At 41.5% G+C, this 23,364-nt stretch overlaps 1 protein-coding gene across 1 annotated transcript in view; it reads left to right on the top strand.

Annotated features, from left to right (window-relative positions):
* The window catches only part of stx1b (syntaxin 1B), a 30,903-nt gene that overhangs the window by 5,447 nt on the left and 2,092 nt on the right, over positions 1-23,364 (top strand). The window contains exons 2-6 of the mRNA XM_028985169.1: positions 9,498-9,572; positions 11,910-12,009; positions 16,884-16,958; positions 21,719-21,792; positions 23,095-23,203. Coding sequence (XP_028841002.1) covers positions 9,498-9,572; positions 11,910-12,009; positions 16,884-16,958; positions 21,719-21,792; positions 23,095-23,203 — 433 coding nt within the window. The remainder of the gene's footprint in view (positions 1-9,497; positions 9,573-11,909; positions 12,010-16,883; positions 16,959-21,718; positions 21,793-23,094; positions 23,204-23,364) is intronic.

The raw sequence follows: 23,364 nt of genomic DNA, 5'->3' as shown, positions 1-23,364 counted from the left end.
AAATCAAATGAACAATTTCTTGAAACACATTTTGGGTGTTTAGTGGCATTTAACGTGTTTATATTGTATTGATACAGGGACATGAAACATCAATATTTTTAATACAAATTTAGGGGGTGGTGCTGTCGAGTGTTTTCTTTAGTGAGGTCAGCAGAGCAACTTCAACCTCCACGTCTGCAGGTGGCGCTGTACAGCTGGGCATTTCAGGCAGAGTGAAATCGCAGAACATGACAGACCAATTTTCAGCATCTTGTACTTCAGCTCTGTTTTTACATTTTCAGTGAACTGTATAATATCACATAATGCACAGTATCACAATATATCGTGATATATAATCATACATGTATCATGTCATGAGATCCTTAACCGCTAGGTTACCTCAAATATCTTATTTTATATTATATTATAATGATTTTATATTTTATATTATATTATAATGATTAAATCATAATTAGTTAGAGATAAATAGATATGACCTTTTATTACAGTATGTTCCTGAATCATGGTCATGAGGCAACTGGGAAGCAGCAGTTGTTGAGGAAAGCCCTTAGAATTGGTCTGAGATCTTAAGACAAATTGCCCTAGAATTAGACAGAAGGTCCCAGGTCAGGGGCCAGGTTTAGCTGCAAGCTCTTATATCTTGACCTTGTGTGTTTGTCCCCCGTGATCCAGCTGACTCAGACTCCTATTTCTCAGACATCTCTTGTGGTTTCCCACCATTACGGCACTCCAAATAGGGAAAAAAAATAGCCTTGGAATACCACCTTCAAAAGCGAACAGGGGCTTTTAATATCTGCCAAGGCCTGTCCTTGGACAGAAGCAAAATATTCCGACTTCAGTAAGAACATGTCTGTGTTGGGCCCTCCAGTTTTCGGAAATGGCTCCGCTGCAGAGCACCCGTCCCAGTACCTATCTGCTCGGGTAATTTATGGGCAGACATTAGCGAATGTCAGTAATTGCACTGGTCAGGGAGAGGAGCGCCAGCGGCTCACGCCCCCTTTCTCAAATTCGCCGCGGACGGATAGTGGCCCCGATGGCATCCGCATTCATCCCCTGCACCTGAGACCACCGGGCGCTTATATAACACATAAAAGTGGGCATCAGCGGCAGGAGAAAATAGGACGTAGGGGCGCTGGACATATAGGGCATATGTGGTGGCTGCGGAGGGGCGGGGCTTGGAACAGCGCCTTAAATTAGATTAGAGGCGATCTAGTGAAAGGTACGTTGACTTTTTGTTCCCGGTAACAGATGCTGCTTAACCTACATCATGTGCCCGTCTGTCTCTTTTTTTCCCCTCCCCCTCTTCGAACACTCCCTCGCTCACTCCATCTATGGATATTCCTACCATCCCCCACTCCCTTTATTTCTCCCCTCCCCCACAGCTGCACTCTCTCTCTCTCTCGCTCGCTCTTTTCTCTTGACCCACTCCCGTCTCCCTCACTCTCACTGTCACGCCCCATCCTACCCCATTGCTTCCCTCTCACCACTGGCCCTGTCAGCCCAAGGCCCTTTTTTCTGTGGGCAGGGGGCACAGCCGGTTAAATAAACCTAATAAATATTCCCGCGAACACGCGTGCAGGGGCTCACATGTGTGTAGGCATCTCCCGCCCTCTGCCCGCGCCCCCTGCGCGCCACGCGTCCTACATGGGCGGCCAGCTGTGCCGCGCCGCGTTCTCGCTCATTTCTCTTGCGTCCGTCCTCGCCTGCATCAGGCTGGGGGTTAATTCAATAATCCAGTGCTAACTTCACCCCACCCGCGTTCCTTCTACCTCGCCAATGAAATGTAAAGCCCAATACCTTCCCTGCCAGTTAAGGGGGCAGCTGTTTCGGTTGTCACATGCCCCAATAAATATATTCAATATTTACTCTGCATGCCGCACAGCCTGCACGTCACACTGAACAAACATGATATTCTGGGATACACTCAAGAACAATTAATAAATCACACTGCAACATTGTTTTTCTGAACATACATTAGTCATTCTGCTCTGCGAATTATGAATTATAGTATTTGTCCTTGCAGAGCTTTTTATAGTTTATTTTTGTTCTCATTACACGTTCAGCTTTTTAAAAGGACGTTGCGACTGATCTAGGACGCTTATAGAAAATTTTGGATGTGGCTTTTTGCTGACTGCGGTCTTCCATGAATAAAGTATGAAAAGGTCCATTTGGAGAAGATTTGTGAGCATCCCTGGATAATCACTTCAGTGGTGAAGGCTTCACTCTCAGCCATCGAAGGTCTCAGGGATGAGGGCGCTGAGGCATCTAGATTATTTAGATTCGGTTGTTTTGCATTACAGACACATTTCTGCGTCTATACATCACTTCAATATCACAGGTATTATAAAGGCTGTGCGGTATGACCAAAAATATGCTTAAGGATTCTCATTAGCTATGTTAATAAAATTTAATGTAAAAATTGGTATATCTTACGTTCTCAAAACAATTAGATGGTATGAATATTGTGATGCCAATCTTTTATATATTATCTGACCCTGTGCAGTATAATGCATGGCCTAGGCAGTAATAGGCAGTGTAGTTAAAGGAAAGAAACAAAAAAAATAAATTGCCATTATTCTGAGTGATCTCCAAAAACCTCAGTTACTTATGTATTTGCAGAGTTAAATACATAATATAATGTACCAACTGACTATATTTGTATCTGCTTTACACTTTTCGAGTATATACATTTATGTAAATGTTCCTTAAAACCCTTTAAACGGCTCTCCAGTCCTCACAGTTAATTACTCCTTCAGTAAAGGATCTTAAGTGCATTAAGATCATTTCTTGCATGAAGCTCTAGTCTGAAGGCCATGGTTAACACTGCAGCTCGGTGTTTATTACACTGTCCAGCTTGTTTCTGAGGGCCTATCCTTCTCTTCAGCTCAATTTCGTCCCCTACTGCCTCAAGCCATCGGCGGAGCCGGTTAGTTTGGGGCCAGGCGCCCAACCAGGCAGATACTAACCTTGCCGTGACCCTCTCTGAACACCGACAAGACTGCATCAAAGTGTAACTGTTTAGGTTGTCTGTGTGCGATTTGCATGAGAGAAAATGCTCTTTTTTTTTTTTTAAATGCATTTGACCCGGCGCTTTACTGACGTCCTTCTGAGAAATATCAATATTGTCAGAGAGACATGCCGCGCTATTTTGTGTTTTATTATTCCCTCCGTCATATCATGCTCCACACTGGCCTTCCTCTTGTCCTTGCTGCAGAAAATCTTGCTGTGCCGGCCTTTGTGCGACTTCATAGAAATCATCCGCCTTGGACCCGGAGCCTTTGGCGGCGGTACAATGGGAGCGTGCTAAACAAGGATGGCAGGAGCTTGGAGGAGGCATGTCTGCCTGTTGGCAAGCAGGAAGACAGGGCCACACTGTCACTCCCCATGGGGTTATACCGGATGCAGGTGGAGGCTTGGGAGGGGTGAGAGTAAATGCCAAAAATAGCAAGAGGGGAGGTAGACGTTAGAAGCCCTGATTGGAATACACGGCATGGACTCGCTGTCATGCGATGCTCGCCGTCACCCACACCGCCATCGGCTTATGGAAATGCATGGAGTCAGGTGACTGCGAGGCCAAATCAATGAGAGACAATCAATAAAGGAGTAGTGTATATTGAGGGCCGACTGCTCACTATTTTACTATGGTATTTTCAGCTCTGCTGAGCTATAGAGGGCAGTTGGGTCATTGCAAAGACATGTTTCCAGTTTTAGTGTGTACTGCATGTCAGCAATTTATACGGTTAATTTACATAATTTATTGAATATATATGGCCTACTTCCTGCATTGGAAGCTTATATTTCCCACCAATATGGTATTCCTTATGCATTTCAGGATACTGACTATATATTACATAACAGTAAAATGGCTGCCAAGGCATCAGATTACTTTGCTGGTTATTTTTACTGTATTTAACATTACTGTAACTTTTTATTAATCTAATAGATTGCTACTTAAAGGGAAGGGTCTGTCCTAGACCGATAGGGAATGGTTTTTGTGCAGTTCAATTATAGTGTGATCTGTCTTTGTTAGAAATGTAAACACGCCTTGTACAAAGGCTAACCCACGCATGTACACACACGCGCACACACACACACACACACACACACACACAAGGCCTGGTGCAGAGTGATACCGCAACAACCATATGTAGCCATTCACCTCGCAGTATTTATAGAGGTAGCCATTTACTGACAAGTCAGTATTTCTGAACCGATAAAATAAGGATTACATTTTGGCAAATAAAATCAGAAAATAAGAAAATATTTTATTGATGAGAAATCCATTTCCTGAAGTAATGGTGGTATCTCCTCGTGAATGGAAATGATTCACAAGGTCTTATGTTTTTTTAAACAGACCATTCACATCCCCGCCATAAAAAACACCATTTTTAATTTGTGTTTCATCATCTCCACTCCCCCATTCACCTATTGATTTACTGTCAGCAGTGAATGGGTGTCTGTGTATGTGCGTTTGTGTGTGTGTGTGTGTGTGTGTGTGTGCCCTTGCATATGTATATTTGGATGTTTGACAGACTTCATTAGTGTTGTGCCAATACTGGATTCTTCTGCAACAATAATTTCTGCATTAAAAAAAACTTGATTATCAATAACATCTAATTAGGGCAGAGCAGGAACATGATTCTTTTTTTTTTTTACCACGGCTGTACTGTACAGGGTTTTCAATAGGTCAGTGTGTCATTGTTGCAAGTAATGAACCACGTGGCCTCACGTGTACCACAGTACTGCAAAATTAATGATGGATTTGTTTGTTTTTACTTTTCCATCAGATAACATTGTATAATCTACAGAAAGTAATTATCTGCTGCTGCCCATTGGAACATGAATGTTCACTGTTAATGCTGTTGTGAAGAATACGTCTATATGGAAAAATACTTCAATAATCGATAAAATGGATTTTCTGTCCAACCGTAGTCTTCACTGTCCATAAGATACCATTTGCTGACTAAGGGATAAGTTCTCATTGAATTTGACTGCACAATGGCTTGATTGCCATTTGGGGCAGTGGTGGCCTAGTGGTGGCCCCGTAATCAGAAGGTTGCCAGTTCAAATCCCGATCTGCCCAGGTGTCACAGAGGTGGCACTGAGCAAAGTACCGTCGCCACACACTGCTCCCCGGGCACCATTCATGGCTGCCGTCTGCTCACCAAGGGTGATGGTTAAAAGCAGAGGACACATTTAGTTGTGTGCACCGTGTGCTGTGTATCACAATGACCATCACTTCACTTTCACTTTGTGATTATACTAAACATACCCTATAGCGTGTTTGAAATCTTACCAAACCTGGCCAGATCTCATCAGATATAACCCGATTTGAGTGCATCGGCTGTGCAGTGCCCATGAAGGTGGTGTGCAATATGCAGCAAGGGCTGTTTCAACTCATGAATTATTGATGTCCAGATAGACATATTCAGCCCTGGAAAGAAAGAAATCTGGGCAGTGGATCATGAGCACCACAGGAACTACAACTCATATGTAGAATGATTTGCAACATGGGGGCGTTAAAATCGTGGATGCCATCAGTGCTCTTGCATGCAAATAAAGCACAACACCCATTCCCACTGTGACTTCTCTGAAACCAATAGCGATGACACAATATGCTAAAAATTGTTTTCTTCCTTATTTTATTGACTTGGTTAACATAATACAGTATAGTAGTCTCTAAAAAAAGTGGGTCACTAAGGCACTAGACCAATCAGAGAAGCAGGTTTTTGCCAGAATCTATGGCTGAGCAGAATTAATTTTTACACATTAGGTAATTTTTGCCAGCCCATGCCCTAAATATACTTCGATTGTGTGAAACTGTTCTTCTTGTTCTGGATTTTTGTTCAAAGTGTTTTTAAAGCAGTAAAACACTGTGCTCTGATCTGACTACACCACAAAAAAAAAAAGTAAAATTGTTACGTATTGTGAGCAATATGCATTACTGACTAGCATGAACAAGCTTTAAACAGTCCATCTCCTCTTCATGTCATCATTCCAAGTTAGGAAATGTAAATAAGGGCATGTTAATTCTGGCTTCCAGTGATGATACAGTAACTCGTGATTGAGCAGGAGAACCACTGATGCCAATGTAGTTTTATTTTTATAGCAATTATTAGAGGCCGGTTATGCGAATCTAATTAATGTCCAGCCAGCAAATCTTGAAAATCTGTTTACTGAAATAATTCCCCATTCCAGTACTTCAAAGATCAAATTTTTTTTCAGAAATCTCAAAATGTATTAAACTCTGTGGAAAAAACATGTTTAAATACTGTTTAGTGCAAGTTAGTGCAAGTTACACAATAAACCAATGCTTGGTTCATTATGTAAAACGTTTATTTCATATACTTTTGTTATATACTTGTTATATACGTTTATTTCATATACTTGTGTAGTAAAATGTGGTACATTTTTCAAAACCACATCACATTACCAGTGCAATGCATGGATACTACCCCAGATCATAGTCAGTTGTCAGTGGTATGCAGTGTTGCCAGACATACGATAATTATTGTATTTGTACCATAATACATACACTCTGTACAATGTATGATCAATAATCCCAAAAATCCCATAATGTATGATAACTTTACCCCTTAACTTTATTTAATTAGCGTGGCCAGGTAAAGATAACAATGTGCAGACATTCTTGGCTTGTTAAGGCACAGTTGTGTCACGTGCCTTTACAGCCAATCAATACATTCAAACTCGTCATTTAATATAGATTTATTATAATGACCTGACAGCACTGATAGAACACAAACTTCAGGTCGCATAATGCAATGCTTCAGTTGTCTTGCCGAACACATGGCCACGCACAAAGAAATCAATGAGTGATTTAGGCGCAGATTTGCATGGTGGAGTAGCAGTTACGGAAGACGCAAAGGGTAAACATATGCAACATCGTCATCAGACTTGGACATTTCTGAATGTAAGAAAATCCCCAGTTTTTAGTTAGAGGTGCCATTCTACCCAGAGGTGTTTTACAGTGAAAGTGAAGTGAATGTCATTGTGATACACAGCAAGCACAGCACACGGTGACACAACGAAATGTGTCCTCTGCACTTGACCGATCACTATTGGTGAGCAGTGGGCATCAATGAAAGGCGCCCAGGGAGCAGTGTGTGGGGACGATACTTTGCTCAGTGGCACCTCAGTGGCACCTTAGCGGTTCAGGATTTGAACTGGCAACCTTCTGAATACTGGTCCGCTTCCTTAACCGCTAGGCCACCACTGCCCCAATCCTTTTACAAATGTTCTGTAGGTAAAAGTTGCAGTATACACTATAATATGCACAGTCTATAATAATATGTGTTATTGAAGCAGATTTTCTGAGCAACTTCAGCATTTAGATCTGGCAACACTGGTGGTAAGCACATTAAAGGTCACATTTATTGAAAGCGATTTTTTTTTTTTTACACGGACGTCCCTATGGACTGGGGAAAAAAATTGTCTGTAGACTTGAGATGGAAAACGAAATGTCCATCGCTGTGTATTGCTCGTGGCACAGTCACTTTGAGGACAGGACAGCGCATGGCTGAAAGGCGGAGCTGCGCATGACCGCGAGGGCCCACGCTCCGCAGCTGGAGACCGCGCCGAGTTAACTGTCCGTTACGATCAGGGCAGCAGCGCTCAAGCTCAACACCCAGTAACGCTGAGCCTTGCAGTTAATAGCGGCTATTTTTTCCCCCTCCCATATGTGCATATTTAAAAAGCATTCTCTCCCTGACACACTGTCTGGCATTTCTCTTGGCATGCTGTTTTTATTCTCAGGACTAAGTCATCCCATTGTCGGGCCAAACTGAGACGTGTGCCCTGAAAGCAGTGGGCAAAAGGGTTCACTCAGGATTGTTGAGGATTTACACCCAATATGGCTGCCATTTTGTTCCTGTCCATTCCCAACTGGCTGCAGAAGGCCATGTTTATGTGTTTTGCTCATCCCAATGTCCTATTATTAGCCCGTAGCCTGAAGAGGAAAAAATCGACATAGAAGATGCAGTGAAGGCATTTTTGCGAGTGTGGGGGGTGGTGAATTTCATCTCAGGTTGCTGGCTGCCTCATCCTTGCCAGCGTCTGCTGTGAAACAACATGGCTGACGCCAGTGCATTACAAACACAGTCCCTTTTTATTCCATATTAACAACATGAACTGGTACAGTAGCAAATGTATGAGTTGATTTTACTGTTTCCAATTTGGCACATGGTGTTTGGAGCTATTAACAGCAAATGTTTAGGATAAAGTCTGGTCAGATGTTGCTTTATTAGCTTCCAGACTAATAAAGTCTTGGCTGAGCAAGGCAAGGGTAGTCTACATTTTCAGCTCATTTTGAGATGGTATGTAAATTTCAGAGCTTGGTTCATGGTGTCAAGGATGGCCAGGTAATATGTTTGATAAATATGAACCTTCTAATTGTCACCAATTTGAATATAATGACTGTTGTTATTAGCCTGAACGCTAATGCCCAATTGCTAATTTGTCAAAATAATTTATCTTGTTTGCATGGGTCATGTGTTTTGGCCTCATTAATGATTCCTATCAAAAGCTATTATTAAACCATGTGTATTTTATTGTGGGGAAAGAGTGGGGACTGTTTCATGGAATGAAGAGCATGAGCATCTCACAATTCTAACAACTGTTCGCTCTGTCTCTCTTTTTATTTTTGCACCGGCCCTCCTGAAGCAGCTATTAGCTTCTACAGGCTGTAATTTCGCCACTGCGCTCGGTCGCCTTCTGTAGACCCTGCCAACACCAGGCACCTCTGGCCCCCTTTCAGGACTATTGACCATTTATCAATGTCTGCAGTCAGGGGGAAGTCAGCAGCACAAGTTTATTATTTTAACGCAGTTGGTCGGCATTTCATGGGCCTGCCTGACAGTTCTCAGTAAATCTCTTTCTGTCGGCACGCTTCTCTTCTCTCGCTCCCGTCTCTCTCATGACAGCTCTTTGAGAGGGGCACCGCGAGGGGGTTATAGAGATGCCAGCCAAAGACCCCCTTTATTAGTCACCAAGGTCAGCACTGCATACCCTCAGGGTCAAATCTGTAACTACAATAGGAGGCTGATCCTGCCCAGCTCCATTTTGTACGAGTTGATACACTCACTGCAAGATTTTTTTTACCCCATCACTCCCCGACCCCCCCCAAACCCCAAAACCTAAAATGGCTGTGAAATAATTCCTCAGTTTCGTGAATTTGTCTGACACAAATGAACGCAAATTTACATTTACATTTACAGCATTTATCAGACGCCCTTATCCAGAGCGACTTACAATCAGTAGTTACAGGGACAGTCTCCCTGGAGCAATTTAGGGTTAAGTGTCTTGCTCAGGGACACAATGGTAGTAAGTGGGATTCGAACCCGGGTCTTCTGGTTCATAGGCGAGTGTGTTACCCACTAGGCTACTACCACCCAAATAGCAAATGCTATTTTTCATCACATGATTTGACTTTAATTAATCATTTTTTAAGTATTCACATTTGTATTGTTGTCCTGTTGCAGGCTAAGGACAGCGACGATGATGAGGAAGTTGTCCATGTTGACCGAGATCACTTCATGGATGAGTTCTTTGAACAGGTGAGATGCTGAAAATCATTAGAGAACACTGAGTAATCCAATAATTCCCAAACATTTCTCATAAAAATAACCATGGAAAAGCTGTTCTTTACCTCCAGAAGCTACATTTAAATGAACCCAAATACTACATGGGATCAGGTCGTAGAATGAGAAATCGGGAGTTTTATAAGGATTAAACACTTTGGTATTTGAAATGCTTTTTAATACCATGTGGCATTTGTGTGACATCACAATAACAACTGACTGTAATTTGTTGTGTAACTTCCATTGATTCAATGTGCAGTTGATACAGTCAGTTGATGACTGTGTGTTGCTGTTGAATTAAAAGGCCTCAGCTGACTTGCTCAGGTTTGTTCTAGAAGTTAAATGGGGTTTTCAGGGGGTCAGCACAGCAGATCCAACCAGTTAGAAATCTATTAGCAGGTGAAGTAAGACAAATGAGGTTGAACACTTGTTTGTTACAGCTTTACTGTGATGGATGCATTTGAGTTCCAGCATGCATGCAAGCTGGCTCGGCTTTCACTGTTTTCCCGAAATGCCTGAATTCCAGCCATTTTAAATGATTCTTGTTGCAAAGCAGAGTCACAGGTGCCTCTTCAGTTTATGTACTTCAGTTGTGGTTGCAGTACCTGATGGGCTGAAGGGAAATCAGTGGTGGGCAGTGGGCAGTGGTGGCCTAGCGGTTAAGGAAGCGGCCCCGTAATCAGAGGGTTGCTGGTTCGAATCCCGATCTGCCAAGGTACCACTGAGGTGTCACTGAGCAAAGCACCGTCCCCACACACTGCTCCCCGGGCGCCTGTCATGGCTGCCCACTGCTCACTCAGGGTGATGGGTTAAATGCAGAGGACACTGTGTGCACCGTGTGCTGTGCTGCTGTGTATCACATGTGACAATCACTTCACTTTTTTTTATTTTTTTATTTTTTATCTCTGTTTCCCAAAACTGAACCCAACGAAATGGTCCTCCAAATGACCTCAGATGCAGCCATCAGCTCCAGTGTTGTCTTGAATTGTTTAACGATTGTAAGACCAATGTTAATTTTCTGCTCTGTATCAGACATACGAAACACTGGGTATTGCCGGGTTTAACTATGACTAATGACTAATTGATTCGTTAGGTGGGATTCTCACTGTGACCACAGTCCCATTGCAAAGCTCTCTGTGCACTTCCCTTCCTCTCCCTCTGAAACCCTGCCACACATCGCTGGAGTGAGCAATTTAACCAGTTCATTTTAAATGATGATTAGACCAACCATGCAATCAGCAAATTGAGTTAATTGAAAAGAATGCCTGCAGCCACTGCATTCCCTCAGGACCAGCACTCAGCTTTTCGCAGCACTGAGGAGCCGGGCGATAAAAATATTTGTCATTGAACTCCCCCATAAGTAAGACAGCGAAGCAAAATGGTTTCTACAGAAAAAGCACCCTTGCTGATGGAATTGGACCCCTATTAGGAAGAGCAGCATCATGCAGGGGTAAGTAGCCTAGTAGGTAAAACACTATGAACCAGAAGACCATACAGTCACAGGTTCAAACCCTAAACTACCATTGTGTACTTGAGCAAGACACTTAACCCTCAGTGTCTCCAGGGAGGGACTGTCCCTGTACCTACTGATTGTAAGTCGCTCTGGATAAGGGCGTCGGCTAAATGCTGTAAATGTAAATGGGTTTGGTGTTACGTAAGCGAGGGGAATGGGAGGGTGAAATGAATACTGAGTGGTGTGGCTGGACTGCTGAGTCGGTTGGGGACGCTGCGCCCTGTCTGTGGGGGCACGGTGGGTCGCTCCGTGGCACTCTGCATGTCCCGGCGATGTGCAGAGAAGCACTGTAACACAGTTCCACCGGAGTAAATTGTCTGCTATTTGATATGTTGCCTTGCACACATTTCAGCTGATCACAGAGTGTGCCTGTTTGTAGGTGATATATATGGTGTCTGTAGAGGTTGAGGTGTCTCGGTATGCGTCACACTACACCAACCAATCAAGGCTAGACTTTCTGGCTCAAATCCAGGTCTCCCTGGATCTGCTCTTTTCCTCTTTTATCATTTATTTTCTTTTTGAACATAAATTGTGTTCAGCCAGGAATGTAACTCAGTTTCCTGAATGCTCTGAATTTGCATGGGGTTTAATATGACCTTTCCTTTGGGAGAGGTGAAAGTTGATTCTGGGACATTAAGATGAAATGATAATTCTATCCAAAACATAATTCACAAAAATAAACTGAAATAGAATTGCATCCACATACAAGTAAATGTACATTTCAGCTGAATGTGAAGGATGGACCTTCAACTATTGTTGCTTGTCTTTTCTCTATCTTTCTGTTGTTCTCACCCTCTCAGGTGGAGGAGATTCGCGGCTGTATAGAGAAGCTCTCAGAGGATGTGGAGCAGGTCAAGAAGCAGCACAGCGCCATCCTGGCGGCGCCCAACCCTGACGAAAGTGAGTCCCCCCTAGAAAATCAGATCTCATTCTCTCCTTTGTGTCTTTAAATATTAATGAGGTGCTCAATAACGATACTAATCTGATCTCAATGAATGCAAGAGTTTCCCTTTTCAGGGTAAAGCAATTAATGTGTAATGAAATCACTGTAACATGGAAAGGTCCTCATGCTTATTACAGTTATTAAATTCCATGACAGTCAATGCAGATTTACATTTTAAGGCATCTTGTATATCTAGCTTGTGTAATTTCTTTTTGGCTTGATCTTTTTACCCCACATACTAAAATCTAGCAAGAAGCGAAGGTAGCTAATGGCTGTTTTGAAGCTTTGCTGAGATTTTGAGATTAACATTTACACGTAATATGTTGTTTGACAGAGTAACTGTAATCTAAATGAAAAGAATTGTAAAGGGCCTCATTACTGTTCTAAAATCTGGAAGTCACTCAACAGCCTCACATCCGACACTCTAGATCACTTGAAATCACTTTTATGATGCTTTTGCTGATACATTCCCAGGAAACCAAGCCTGTAATGTAACTAAATTACAATGAGGTGAAACCTGTATGTATTAAGGGTTATTTATAACATATGAAAATATATGAATATTATTTCAGATTTCATGATTAATTTTTTGTTTTTCATCTAAGAGATGTACTCAAAATAACACCAATATACTAGTGTATTTATTTTTATGGCTTTATTTGCTAATATAAACCAGTATGTGATAGATACTGTTTTATGTTGATTATGTATGACAGTATAGTCAATATGGGGGAAATTCTAATATGCTACAGTATTCAATTCTTTCAGATGCACCATTGTATGCAATATTTTGTGTTGTTTGGCTGTAATGATGTAAGAAAGGTTTAGATGAAAGTACCAAGGGAAAAACACGCTCCAGCTTAGTATCTGCGTGGCAGACCTGCCAGTCGTGATTTTTTTCTGCCCTGTCACTGCAGGCAGAGGAGTTGAGGACAGGGATCTAATTGAGAAATTGCGAGGCAACAGTGTCTATCCTGCAAGGCAGCGTTAGGCTGCCCACGACTGTGTGTATACTGTACGTCCACCCCCACACAGTCACGCATCATGTGAGGTCTCGCCTACCACCCCACACCCCCCCACACACACACTCACGCTCCCTGCAATCTTATGCCACCGTCCCTTTTATTGCTCTGCGAGCCCACCTACACAGATCTGTGGTTCCTCCTTCTAGCATCTACAGTTACCCACTCATGCACAGACTTAGGGGATAGGTTAAAGAAACCAGGCACTTTCATCATATTTATCCTCAGTAACCTCCAGCTGCTCTGTCTGTGTCACCGTTACCCTTGTACTGCCATTTCATAATGTCCTTTGCATGCAGTATATTTTTAGTGTACAATTAAATGTCTCTGTAGGCACCAAATTACCCGAATGCTGACAATGGGAGCTGTGCTCTAGAATTCTCAAAAGTAAAACTGTAAAAGTACTTTTTTGTTAGTTTATATGGGGTCATTTAGAAATTTCCTAGTTTTTTTTAGAAAAAATTAAACTAAAACCAGCGGGATCAAATATCCTGTCCAGATCTTTTTACTGTTGTAAAATGACTATGGTAGATGGAAATGACTGTTAATGAATGGGATATCTGGATAAATTACCATAAAGAATGACCAAGGTTCATGAAACTATAATTGTTACAAATGTAGTTTTTTTTAAATAAAGTACAATTAGAAAGAAACAATTATTATTATTATTAGCCATTACAATGTCCATTTCTATCGTTTTGTAATATTTTCTATTCAATGTCATTTGCTTTTTTTTTCATGGAAAAACAAGGACCTTTCTAAATGACCCTTAACATTTGAACTCTAGCATATATAATTTGCTATCAGTGTATGCAGCTGAAGTGGTTGTTTTCTCCACAATTCAGCACCTCAATCACATCATTGCCGGGAGACGGCATCCCCGCCATGTTTGGGCCGTTCTGTTGTATCGAATCAGTGAGTCCTTGTCAAAAAAAACGGTTCTGCTGAGTTCTGGAGAGGGGGAGGTGGGCAGCGTCTGCCTGAATGACTCGAGTGTACTGAATGAATTTTTCATAGCTGATGCGTTGGTGTGTCAGACAACCTTTGGTCTGGGCTTAGCGAAGGGCCTTTGGGGTTTGGGCAGCACCTTCCTATGAGACCAAGGATCCTGTTTAGATTTAAATCATTCTGCCTGCATGTGTTCACTTGCATGTTTATATTTTTATGCATGAGTCCCATGTTTAAAGATTTGCATGTTTGTGTCTAATATTTTGTTGGAATGCCCTGCCCTCCTCCTCCTTCCCTCTTTTTTTCTTTACCCCCTTTCTATTCTCCCTTTCTTTTTGACCATGCACCATGAAGGACTGGCCCAAGGAGACTGGTTGGAGTGAGCAAAGATAATACTGGTTACCTGCTGCTGGTGGGTAACCAGTGAACATGTGATTCCAGTGCTGTGTTTTGTGTGTCTTCCTTTGTGTTTGTCCATTTTTAAATTGATTCCCCTGTTTAGAATGGCAGCTCTTTCCTTTTGTTAAGAATGTGAGTCTCTACACCCAAAAATGCCTTTTTTACCTACCTGTCAGAGCAAGGAGGCTGTCTCACTCACCACAGAGTGCCGATGAAGTCACTCCTCGAGAATCTAGCACAGTGTCAGTCTGATGCATTGACAGTGGCCTAAATGGGAAGTTAAGTACATATCACCACAGTAAAATGAAAAGGGCCGTTTCTTGCTTTTGTGTGACAGTAATGCATACAGATCTTAAATATGCAGAAACACGCAATTGTGCAGAATTCATCATCTTGCCTGGAGAGGTCTCCTCCGTGCTTCCATCTGTGGCCAAGGGGAATCTTCCTAATGCATACATGTTGCACAGCAGAGGGCCCGCACCACACATATCGCATTACACAGAGTGCTACATTTACTACTTCAGAAAACAAACACACTCCCAGAAAAAAAGTGCAACACTCTGCCTTATAGCTGTCAGGCTCTGGAGTGTGTGTTCTGTTTTAGACGCGGCAATCGCTCGCCTATTGTTTACACCCTGTGTCGCTTTCAGTGTATTCAGTTTTGACAGATATCCTTGTCCTCTTCGATAAACACCAGCACAGCTCTGCTGATCCTAGACAACTGCGTTGACCATGAAGAGCTGCTGTGTTCAAAATATAAATCTGCCTAATCAGTGGTATATGATACATTCGTCATGAAGATAATCAATAGACAAACACCCCATAATGTAAATGAGTGCTTGTTTATTTCGTCCTCTAAATGTCATAAAAGGAACAATGCAATTGTTAAGAAGAACAAGACTGAGAAACATTATCTAATATTTTTTATCAATAATGGCATGTGAATTAATTTCCTACATTTTTATTACAGTTATACATCGACATAGAAAGGTGTAAAATAAACTGTTTTGGTACTATAAATACATTACATGGTTACAAAAATAATTGCCATGTGTAGCATATATAACTACTTACAACTAATTAAATGTAAAGTGTTACCTGTGATTGTAAATTAAAGGCTAAGTCTTGTTGAGAAGACTTTGCAGTTTGTAGATGTGTCGAGGGCCTATGCGAGAAGACAACACAGTGCTGGCAATTTAGTCATTAATTACAGCTCATTATGCACAGTAGTAATTAATTGGTCATAAATAAACATACTATGCATATGGAGACGTTTGTGATGGCAAGCAAGGTTGCACTAGCAGTGTCGCTTTTGTACTTTTGCTGCCGTTCCTCCATTGCTGGACAGCAGTGTCAGAATCCCTGAGCAGGAAGCGGGTAGAAAGGAGAGAGATGGAGAGGATGGAGGGGTGAGGAGAGGTGAGTGGGTGGGCAGGAGAGATGGAAAAGGCAAAGCTCCTTTGTGGTGACTAAATAGCACTGCAGCAGCCATAAATCAGGGCTACAACTGCCGAACACGGACACACACACACACACACACACACACACTGCTGAAAGTGAACCTAATGCCCTCATTCAGCGAAGGCAGTCTTCAGTTGTGTTTATTATTGGCATTTTAAAAAAAGCACGTAGTACAGTGCAAAATGGTAACATTTTGCATTTAAGTAATGTAGTAATTTTTATTTTTATTCACTTGCCTGTTGTTCCATTTTTAATATGGACATACAATTAAGGTTGGTCTTCTGAAGTGATGGGTCTTTATGGGTAAATAAAGGTAATAATACTTTATACTTTCCTTCATGTACTTCATATTTTTGTCAAATGCACTAGAAACGTATTTCTGAATGTTATTTACAAAACTGCATGATGGTATATAATATATTGCATACGTTTTGTGGATGAATGCAGAAATACAGTAGCTTGACATTTGTAGTTGTGGGTGTGAGGTTGTGGCTTTTTCTCATGCTGGGAGACTCTAGAAACTTGTTTAACCGTCACCTTGAGCGAGAAGCGACACTATGACTGTCTTCCTCGTCATCTCTGTAGCGGTCTGGCGGGGAGCCTACTCTGCTTCGAGGTATGCACAAGCAACTAGATCCCTCAGCGTTGCCCTGGATTCAGAAGCACAAAACAGGGCTGGTTGGCAGATTTCAGAGATGTCATGTGCAAATCCTCACTCTCGCGGTTTATTGCACCTAATCAGTCCCTCATTAGGCTGAATTAGTTGTTGTGTTTAACAAAAACATTGAACAGCGGGAGGCCTTCGCAAGAGGTTTGGGATGCAAACGTGTCTCCTTTTAGAATTAGAATTCTATTTGGATTGTGATTGTAATTTGTAATTGGATCGTTGTAATTGGACACTTAAATCTAAATGCAGAATGAACACAGAACTGAGATCTTTCAATTTCATGATTCTATCCTGTATTCACTGGCTTCCTGCATTTCTCTTCTACCTGCCACAGAAACCAAGCAGGAGTTGGAGGACCTTACAGCTGACATCAAGAAAACAGCCAATAAAGTGCGCTCAAAATTAAAAGGTACAGTTATTGCTCTTTATTTATTTGATTGTTATTAATCAGATATTATCATGAGACATAGTCACTTCCTTTTTAGAAAAATATTATAATTCGAGCTTCGAGTGGTGAATGTTTTATGTTTTTTTTCTGTTGATTATACATTTCGAAACTAGTCACAAGTACCTTTTGGTACCAACTGCTCCTGTTTTCAGTGTGTTCATTTGTTTTTTCTTTAATTACATAGTAATTGTTCTTTTTATCTCAATCTCGCCCAAAATGTCACTTACACCCATATGTAGTTCGCACTGCTCAATTTGATAAATGGTATTAAATATTTTAAATGCTTTACATTTTATTCTATATCACAAATGAATGTTTTTTCCTCTATTGCAAATGAAGATGACCATAAACATTTACTGTTCAGAAGCGCTAGGGAAATAATCTCAGAGTGTGGGACAGCTCACTGGTAAAATCTCATTATAATAAATAAATACTGAATGGATTCTAAATAATGCATCAGTATTAAATAATTCATATTAAGTGAGCTTCGCCACATAGCCACTAGTAGAAATGCTGTACAGGTCAGTGGAACAGTCTGGGCCACAGATTCTACAGATGTGGTGATTATGTCTGCTGAAGGAAAACCATCCTCAATTTAGAACTATTGTTCAGTTTTCCGAGTACATTTATTTTAGAAGCTTTAGGTCCCCTTCAGAGCATTATCCCACATTATTAAAAAATATATACTCACTCTGCCAGGGATCTACACTGATATAGTGATATTAAAATGATTATGAAACAGATTGATATTACAATGTCTGTTTTTCTGGAACTATATATATAAAATATATATTTTAGATACTGCATGAAGGAGCTGTAATTTGTTGTCGTTGTTCGTGATACCAGTGATTTGCAGTTAGTCCAGTTTAGGAATGCTGAGGTGGGACTGGGGCAAATTTACATTTAAACACATGACTGAGACCATAAATCGGAGTGGCTGACGCACCTCATGCTGATTTATCTGTGTGGGACGATGCTGGTCCGGAGCACAGCTCGATATTAGTCACCAGATTTATGGCCATAATGGAGGCCTCACACTGGTCACTTGGTTAGTCTGCTGAACGGCAATATCACAGAACTCTCCGCAGTTGTTTTTAATAACCGACAATTACTGGCCTTGGGGATTTTGCTTTAATGAAAGAAAGAATTACAGCAGAAGGTTGCTGTGGGTAAACTGCCGTGAGCTGCCCATGGGGTTCAAGGGCAGGACAGCGTTGCTATGGATGATGGAACCATAAATCTATCCTCTTAGGACACCGCATCCCCTCGTGCAATACAGATGGCGGATATCTCACCCACTTTTAGCTCTAGGGCTGTGCCAGTCAACACCCAAGTGCAGTTCTCTGCACGAGGCCTTCCTTGCTGCACTAACCCCTCCTCGTCCCATTATTTCTGCAATTTGCCTGGAACAGTCGACTTGAGCCTAAGCACACGGTCCTGCCAGTCATTTGCGAACACAGTGGATCTGTGGCTTATCTACCAGCCCGGCATGGCAGGGGTCTCGGGCTGTGAATGTGAAAATATACGGTCTTTGGCTGTACCTGAGAGGCATGCGGAGGGGAAAAAAACAGCCCCGCTGTGCCTCTGACATCACTGCCATCCTCTGCCCGCAGCCTCTCCTTGCAGACTGGCAGAATGTCAGGTCACATCTCAGTTTGTCCCCATAACCGCGGCTGCTGCCTCCCTGCTCCCAATCTCCACCAGTGCCTCTGCCGCTAATAAAACAGAGAGGACATTCGCTGATTTATAAAGACGACACTCGAAAGCAAACCGTATAAATCTTTCACTGCTGTAATTAAATATTATTCACATTGTTTCACCCATGACTGTTTCCTAACGGGCCAGTGTGACATATGTATGAACTCTGCACTGTCTTTTTGTAGTAGAAAGGAAATGATAAATTTTGCCTTAGACAACTTTTGATAAAACATTACAACATCAGAGAACTGTTGAGCAGTAACCTCCCTTTGAGGTGGTGCTAATAATATGCATCCTGTCTTTGCTGTGCAATCCGAAGTGAGAGAAAATCCCGCCTCCACCAGCAGATGCATTTAACCAACAAAACACTTATGGCTGATCAATGTCCTTTCAGCAGCCAGGCACAGTATTGATATTTACTCAAAGGCGCACCTTTTTTTTGTTATAAGACCACATTAAAGAGACCCCCCCCCTCTTTGGCATTATGGCAGAAAGTGGCTGAGTCATCGCGAAGGAAAAAAGACCCGGCAGTGGACCAGATGTAGAGGGGGGGGACTGTAAATTGCTGCAGACCTTCTCTGCATAGCTTTACTGTCACTGCTGTCACACAAGAAGTGGACTGCCATGCACACACTGGGCTGTTTATTGGGAGTCTAGAGTTGGTCTGCAATAACACATATATTGGTTTGATTTATATTATATTAATTGGGGGGGGGGGGGGGGGGGGGGGTGTTTAAAAAAAAAAAAAAACATGTAAAACATCATAACTATTCTTGGGGGGGGGTTTTGTATGTCACTAGCTTCAGTGGTACGTGGTACCAAAAAATGCTGAACCTGTAGGTGTTTTAGGACTGATCTGCTTTTAATACCCAGGCACTGGCTTTTTTTCTGCCAAGACAACCCACATGTGTGGTTGTTTCCTCCACGTTGCATCAGGAGATGATGCCAGTGATACCGCTAATGAACAGTTAGAGATGTGGGCATGTTGATGCAAGGCGGGAAAAAAAAAATCCTCAATTTAGAACTATTGTTCAGTTTTCCGAGTACATTTATTTTAGAAGCTTTAGGTCCCCTTCAGAGCATTATCCCACATTATTAAAAAATATATACTCACTCTGCCAGGGATCTACACTGATATAGTGATATTAAAATGATTATGAAACAGATTGATATTACAATGTCTGTTTTTCTGGAACAAACCCATGAAAAGAAGACAGAAAATCCACCCTACCCCAGGTTTCAGCAATCAGAACAGGGGATCATATACTGGGGAAAGTAACTGGCTTATGGTTAAGATCATTAGTCAACTTCTCCAATTGCTCTGTATCATTTTTGTTGTTTTTATTAAAACTTGAATGCTACTATTAAGCATGTAATGTAAAAATGTTCAAATGTCTAATATTTGTAGTTGTATAAAGATGTATACCACAGTTAGTTCAAAACTTTCATTTTGATTGGCTGAGAGGACTTCAGGGACAGACATTGTCTCTCAGCAATCTTGCTCTGATGCACCTTATTGCATTGTTTATGATAGTTGTGTCATGTGACATGCTCGTAGCTTAGGAACATGCTGACGATATAGATATGGCTGCATAAAGTCACCACATTTGTAATAGCATAAAGTGACATTGCGTAGCTTTATTTTTGGGTTCACTCAAAGGTAGAAGAGAATCTGCTGTCCCAAAAAGACTCATTTGCACGTGATGATAGCGCCTCTCCATGCTTCTCTGCACTATTGATTTAGCCTCCACCTAAATGTTGGTTTGAGGTCCATGAAACATGCGTCTTTTTATCATACGGCATATAACTGGGCAGGGTCATAGGGAGTTTCAGCCCATTGTTACGATATTCCACATCTCCCTAAGGGTATTGAGGGAATTGCATTTGCTCTGGAGTGTTTCAAACCATTTATGTTGAAACAACACCCATGAGGTCCATTCATTCAAGCCGTTAAAGCAATTGCATCTGTTCCAAAAGATGGCAGAGGAATCCTGTTCACTCAGACAGATGTCTTTGCTAAGAAAGGTTTTGAGGAAACCTCAGCATTTCAAGGGTTCATTTAGTGACTTAATTACAGAATTATCCAAATGATAAACTGAGGGTGAACAGGGAGTCTGCAAATAGAGACAGACAATAAAGTAAATTGAATAAACAAGAAATGAACCAAAAATATGTCAGGAATATATCAGGACTGGAAGTACCTAACAAAGGTAAGACTGGTTTAGTGGCATAAACAAACAAAATGAGAAATGTCATTTTTCTTCCTCAAACATGGTTTTCCTTCCACAATATATTATGGTGAAATTTGTGTGTGATTAATTGTGTGATTGTTGTGTGCAACTGTACACATCTTTAATTCAATGGGTGCATATGTGTGCACTCCTAACTAACACTATGACTGATTTGATCCTTTTTAAAATAATTATTGACTAGCAATCATTTTGTTATTAGAGCATAATGCAATGAATATTACAAAATAGAAGAGCAGAAACATAAAACATTCTATACTTAAAAATACATCATACACACATATATAACATGGATGTCAGACTTCATTTCATGTCAATATATTCATCTCAACCAATGAATTCTCTTTGCTAGTGTTCATGTGCCCGCAGTGTATTCAGACTGTGAAAAATACCCCTGCTGGCATTCCATTTTCACATTTATGGAGTAATGCGCTGACAAGGGAAACCAAAAACTGTCCAGGGCGTGGCTCACCAGAACTAGAGCTTAGTCTACTGACTCACCTTGAATGGCATAATGATATTTCATCCTTAATATAAACACAAAGTCATTAATATGCAATGAGGATTTTAAGAAGTGTGTGCAGAAATTAGTGTAATGTTTGTATGGTAATTTTAAGGGTTTTTTAAAATGTTGTTAAAATGTTGCCATTTATTTAATGTATACAGATGATATACATTTATACATTATTTGAGCATAAGTATAAGCTGACTACAGAGGGAGTGCAGGTTCATTGTTGCAGAGCTGTTATTAATGTCTTCCCTCTTCTCCTTTAGCAATCGAGCAGAGCATTGAACAGGAGGAGGGGCTGAACAGATCATCTGCAGACCTGCGAATCCGCAAGACACAGGTGAGCTGACAAGTCATTATATTCATATGAAAATGGCTGGAAACTATCCAGCAATAATTTCTCAACACTCGTAAAATACATCGGCGGGTCCAGAGGGTAGTTTGAATTGTCTATGTTGGTGATCCCTGGAACACCTGACAACATCTGGAGTGGTGACTGAGGGCATTGGATACTGGATCCTCCCCCATTCCAGTATCCAATGCCTTCTATCCCCATTCCATGGTACTGTAAGTGTGGAATGGCTACAGTTGTCTTATATCCCATTTAATTTATATGTGTAGCAAAAAACAAGAGTGTTCCGAGATCACATGGGGGGACAGCTTACAGATTCAAATTCAGCGATCTCAGTGGTGCACACTTAATGCATAGCTTGACCGATGCTCAATTAACACCGTGACTCAAGCTGACCCATCTTAAAATTCTGAGGTTTATGCTGGTCCACATTATCTCAGATGGTCCTCTCAGGGCCCAGAGCAACTTTCCACATGCTTTTTAACATTAGTGTGAAAGATGAAACCTTTTTTAAGAAGAATTGAACTTAGGGGGTTTTGGTGTTAAATGCATTTTTAAAGCCATAGTGACAGGAAAGCACAGGCTGTTCTTTGCTTCTGAGACTGGGCTTAATGTTCCCGTGATAAGTTCAGAAACCAGACTATGACACGATACAGACAGTGCAGCTCAGCTCGCCAGTGCCGAAGGGATTGAAAGTGAAAGGGAAGGGATTTTTTGTCATTGTGAAACACTGCAGCTCAGCACATGGTCCACACAACGAAATGTGTCCTCTACTTTTAACCCATCAGCCTCGGTGAGCAGTGAACAGCCATGGGAGCAGTGTGTGCTTTGCTCAGTGGCACCTCGGTGGATCGGGATTCGAACCGGCAACTTTCTGATTACGGGGCCGCATCCTTAATCGCTCAACCAACACTGCCCCATATTCTGATCAGAAGACATAAAAAAGGGACCTTTTATAACACTTCCAAAGTTTCCAAATTCAAACAAAATCACTGCAATCGCATGATTCATCTATATTATTTATATTTGTATCTATGCTGTTAATTTTAGGGTATCCTTGAGTTTTTTCCACCTGTGTAATACACACAGATGCTCATCTGCCCCATCTGGTGGCTGGCGGCTCTGTTATGGCCATTGCTGGTACTGCAGCATATGCAGCTGAAAACACTGTGATCGGAATTTGTGATGCACTGATTTGATATTCTGTCTCTTGAAGTTGATCAGTTTAATTTCTGACTCATTACTCTCCATCTTGCTGCTTTTCTTTCCTTCTCTCTCCTCTATTTGTAGCACTCAACGCTGTCGCGCAAGTTTGTGGAAGTTATGACCGAGTATAACACCACACAGTCCAAATACAGGGACCGCTGCAAGGACCGTATCCAGCGTCAGCTCGAAATCAGTGAGTGATTTTGCAACAAACAGACTTCAGTAATGCATTTACTGTGTATGAGATCAGGTTTTCTTTCACACGATCCATGTCTGAAGACACTTTTAATGCTGAGTTGTCTGATTTAGATTAGTGTTGGTTGTGGGATATTCACTGTGATCCTTTTCTGCATT

This window comes from Denticeps clupeoides, chromosome 7 (assembly GCF_900700375.1).
Source record: "Denticeps clupeoides chromosome 7, fDenClu1.1, whole genome shotgun sequence".
Lineage (NCBI taxonomy): Eukaryota > Metazoa > Chordata > Actinopteri > Clupeiformes > Denticipitidae > Denticeps > Denticeps clupeoides.
The sequence above is the reverse complement of the archived record's forward strand: the minus strand, read 5'-3'. Positions and strand labels throughout refer to the sequence as shown.